This window comes from Nicotiana sylvestris, chromosome 12 (genome assembly GCF_000393655.2).
Source record: "Nicotiana sylvestris chromosome 12, ASM39365v2, whole genome shotgun sequence".
Classification (NCBI taxonomy): domain Eukaryota; kingdom Viridiplantae; phylum Streptophyta; class Magnoliopsida; order Solanales; family Solanaceae; genus Nicotiana; species Nicotiana sylvestris.
In genome coordinates, this window is record NC_091068.1 from 6,176,861 (window position 1) to 6,181,144 (window position 4,284).

Here is a 4,284-nt window from a genome sequence, read left to right on the forward strand (position 1 = left end):
AAAAGCTTGATACTTTGTGGTTTAGTAGTAACCAGGAGGTTATTGGATTGAACCATAGAAACCAGAGGCGGATCTATGATTTTTATAACATGGGTGCACCACTAAAAGAAGGAGAAAAAAGAAAGTATTAAATGGAAAAAGATACTTGCTCCTTTAGGTAAATAATTCAACATTCAACCAATTGCACCATTTAGCCTCTTTGGAGCATGGGTGCCAGCAGATGATATTAGATAAATTTTAGAAAATATATACATAAAATACCTAGTTTGACAAAGAGACTATGTGTTCACGTGCCCCGTGAATTAGGCTATACATCCGCCCTTGATGGAAACAACATTTAGTAGAAATGCAAGGTAAGATTGCGTACAATAAATCTTTGTGGTCCGACCTTTTTCCGGAACCCACCCATAACTGGAGCTTAATGCATCGGGCTGCGCTTTAGTCCATATATAACTCGAAGGTAATATGAAAAATGGCAAGTAAAACTCAAATTAAGGCTTCACTGCTTGCCACAACAATAACAACAATAACTCAGTATAATCTCACTAGTGAGATCTGGGAAGGATAGTGTGTACGCAGACCTTACCCCTATCCTAGGTAGAGAGACTGTTTCCTATAGACCTTCGACATCCTTCCTTTCAAGAACTTCCTATCTTGCTCTTAAGGTGACTCGAACTCACAATCTCTTGATTGATAGTGGAGTATACTTACTACTAGAGCAACCCCTCTTGTCAACTTCACTGCTTACCATATTCCTAAATTATACGCACGTGAATGCAGTCCTCATCTACCAAACTCTTTTAACCTTTCTCCACATAGAAACTTCATCGAACCTCAACAAAGTTTCCAAAAAAATATTTATTTAATAACTCAAATCATGAAAGGAATCAGCTACGTGCATGCACCTTTTCTAACAATTCATATATATACCCATTCAACCTTCTCTTCCAAATAAAACTCAGTTTCTTCATTTTTCTCTCTATTTTCTACAAAATTTATTCCCTCTCAAATATACAAACCACATTTCCCTATTTAGTTTCTTTCAATATATATAAATCCCATCAACCCTTTTTCATCCAAAAAACTCATAATTCACTTTGAATTGTTTATCCCAATTTCCAAATTTAATTCTTTTTTCTTTCAGCAAAAATGATGTTTGAAAACAGTGAATTTTTGAATGATTTTACCCTTCTTGAATTCATTAAACAACATTTACTTGAAGACTGGGAATCTCCTGTTACAAATTGCCAAAGCAAAAACATTGAGAACAAATTATTTCCTAATTTCTTTTCTGATACTTTTGATAATTTCGCAATTAGCGAAAATGACACTGCAAATATGTTTATTTACAATAATGCCACTATTGAGCATTCAGCTGCTGCAGTCAAAATCGAGCCTGAATTTACTAATTTCTTAGAAAATGACAGAGAAAACATGTATATTTACAACAATGACATTAACGAGCCGACACAATCTGCGGTCAAAACAGAACCTGAAGTTAGCGTTAGTTCGCCGGAAATGAGTAATTTCACCGCATTCACGGCTGCGCCGCCGCCGCCGAAAAAAGCAGAGCGTTACAGGGGAGTAAGGCAGAGGCCGTGGGGAAAATTTGCGGCGGAAATTAGGGATCCAGCGAAGAACGGAGCTAGGGTTTGGTTAGGGACATACGAGACGGCGGAGGATGCGGCGTTGGCGTATGACAAGGCGGCGTATCGAATTCGGGGATCGCGTGCAGTGTTGAATTTTCCGTTGAGGGTTAATTCGGGTGAACCGGAACCGGTTCGGGTTGGTTCGAAGAGGTCGTCAATTTCGCCGGAGAGTTCTTCCTCGTCGTCGTCGGAAAATATTTCGACGAAGAGGACGAAGAAGGTTGCCCAACTATACAGCTGAGGGTTAATTTGGGAATTTCAAAATTGTACAATTCCATGAACAGGTTGAGTTCAATATTTTATTTCATTTCCTCTCCTCGTAGAAATTTGTTCTTCTCGGTAGGATTGAGGAATTTGTTCAATGTATTAAATTTTTCGTTTAAAATAACATTTATTACTCTCTTCATCTCAATTACGTGACTCAAAAAAAGATTTTTAAAATAATTGATAATATTATTACGCTTATAAAAGTTTTTAATTAAGAATAAATAGAAAGACCATGATACACTTGCTTAGGAACAAAGAAAAGCATAATTTAGGATCAAAGAAAAGTAAAGTGTACAAAAACCTAGGAATCTCAACTGGAATACCTCACTGCACCGGTACCGGTTATGAGCCACATTTAACGAAGAGTTTCTGGTCTTTGTCCCATTAATGTATTATAAATTGCAAGGAAAATGAAAAAGAAAAAAAACTTGAATTCTAGATTAGTCTCGCTAAATTCGTTCTCGAATGATTCATCGATGGAATTAAATCTAGGTCTATAAAAATTTCTTGTGATTCCCCTTCTTTCTTTGACGAAGGCCTACACGCATCGATAGGGAACCCAAATTGCCAGCAACTGTATAAGTTTCTGTTCCAACACAATGATTTAGGGACGTTTAACCATAAAAAAGGTTCTTTTCGAATTTTTTACACTTTTTTCGAAATTAATATTTGGCCATGAAATTTTCGATTTTCACTTGAAAATAAATTTCAGAATTTTTCGAAAATTTGAAAAACTCAAAATAAGCTATTTTTCAAAACTTTCACTTCAGATCACTCACAAAAATTCAAAAACAATCCAAAATTATATTAATTTCCAAACACAACTCAAATTTTCAAATATCATTTTTACTTGAAAAAAAATCTACTTTTTTCGAAATTTTACAATTCTTATGTCCAAACGCCCGCTTAAGACTTTGCCTTTCTTTGCTCGTATTTAAGATTTACAGAAGAAAACAATCTGAGTTGAGAGGATTTTATAATTATAAACTTCCATTACGTTGCCATAAACCAAATAAGATAATTCAAAGGAAAATTACCATCTATATCCATTTATAAATAGTTTATTACAAAAATTAGCTAATTTATTAAATATTACTAATATTAGCTAAATATTATCAATATTGGCCAATTAGCTATGTGTAACTAAAATAAGGTCAAAATTTTGATTTTTTTTTTGAGTGAGTGTTATTAGAATAGATTTAATACATCTTAAGGAGTTTGAATCTCAGTTTTTGGATGATTTGACGAAGTTTTGAGGTGGTTTGAATTGTAAATTCGATGTAGAAGATGAAACATGAAAAAATAATGTGTGTATCACACTGTGTATCATATTTGTATCAAATGTGTATCACATGTATATCTATGTGTGATACATGTATCGCAGAAGATTTTTTTTAACTCGATTTTATCTATGAATTTGGATACCAAATCAGTCCAGATCACTTCCAATCTTCCTCAAAATTTGTATATTGACTCATCTATATGTTTTCAATGAATTTCAACCATACCCAATGGAAATGGTCCTTTTTTGCTTAGATTTTTAGAATCTTGTCTATATATTTTTTATATTTCATCACCTTGTTTGCTACCTCATCCATAAATTTTTCTTTCTGTCTTGCATTTAATGTTGTTGATCACGATTAAAAATATGGAAGGAGATCTTTGTATGTGATTCTTGGAGAGGAAGAACCTTATTTATTTGAGTTTTTAATTTTTATATGTGTTTGACTAGTTTTGGAAAGTGTAGGATTAATGGCTAGATGTTGGTAAGTTGAAACTTATTTGGGATATTTATGTAAGATTCCCCATATATAAATGCTTAATAACTTTGACGGAGTAAATATACCCTCAAAGTATACACCTGTGATCAAATATGTCCTCCATATGGAACCGTTTAAATTAAGGATATATTTGAAGCAAATATTGGACCGCATAAGCATGTTTGTACCGAAATATTAATGACGGACATATCCTCTTATTTCACATAGTTCGAGGGTATATTTGGACTTTTTTGTTGATTGAATTATATTTATTATAATATTAAAATACTTTACGTTGTTAAGATATGTATTTTAAATTCAATTAGAAAGAAATTCAAAATAGTCAGATTTACAAGTGGTCATTCAAAAATAGCCATTATTTCAAAAGTAATCGAAATTTCCCACTTTTCAATGAAAAGTAAAGATAAATCTGAACGAAAACACTATTCAAAAGCCGGAAAATACTCTAGCATAATATACTGGAATTTCAGTATAATATATTGGAGTACCAGTATAATATACCGGTCCAGCATAATATGTTGGAAGTTCATACACAGGTGCTCCGATCTTCAGTATATCAGGCTGGAACTTTTCTCGTGTTGGAGTTC

General features: G+C 33.3%; 1 protein-coding gene across 1 annotated transcript; it reads left to right on the forward strand.

The window, feature by feature from the left end:
* The first annotated feature begins 982 nt into the window (after positions 1-982).
* On the forward strand, positions 983-2,061 carry LOC104213497 (ethylene-responsive transcription factor 2-like). The gene has a single exon (XM_009763016.2). The coding sequence runs from the start codon at positions 1,150-1,152 to the stop codon at positions 1,888-1,890; it is 741 nt and encodes a 246-aa protein (XP_009761318.1). The 5' UTR covers positions 983-1,149; the 3' UTR covers positions 1,891-2,061.
* Positions 2,062-4,284: the final 2,223 nt, after the last annotated feature.

Bases quoted from the DNA above. Each gene is read 5' to 3' on its own strand.
- LOC104213497 (XM_009763016.2), top strand. From the start codon at position 1,150: ATGATGTTTGAAAACAGTGAATTTTTGAATGATTTTACCCTTCTTGAA.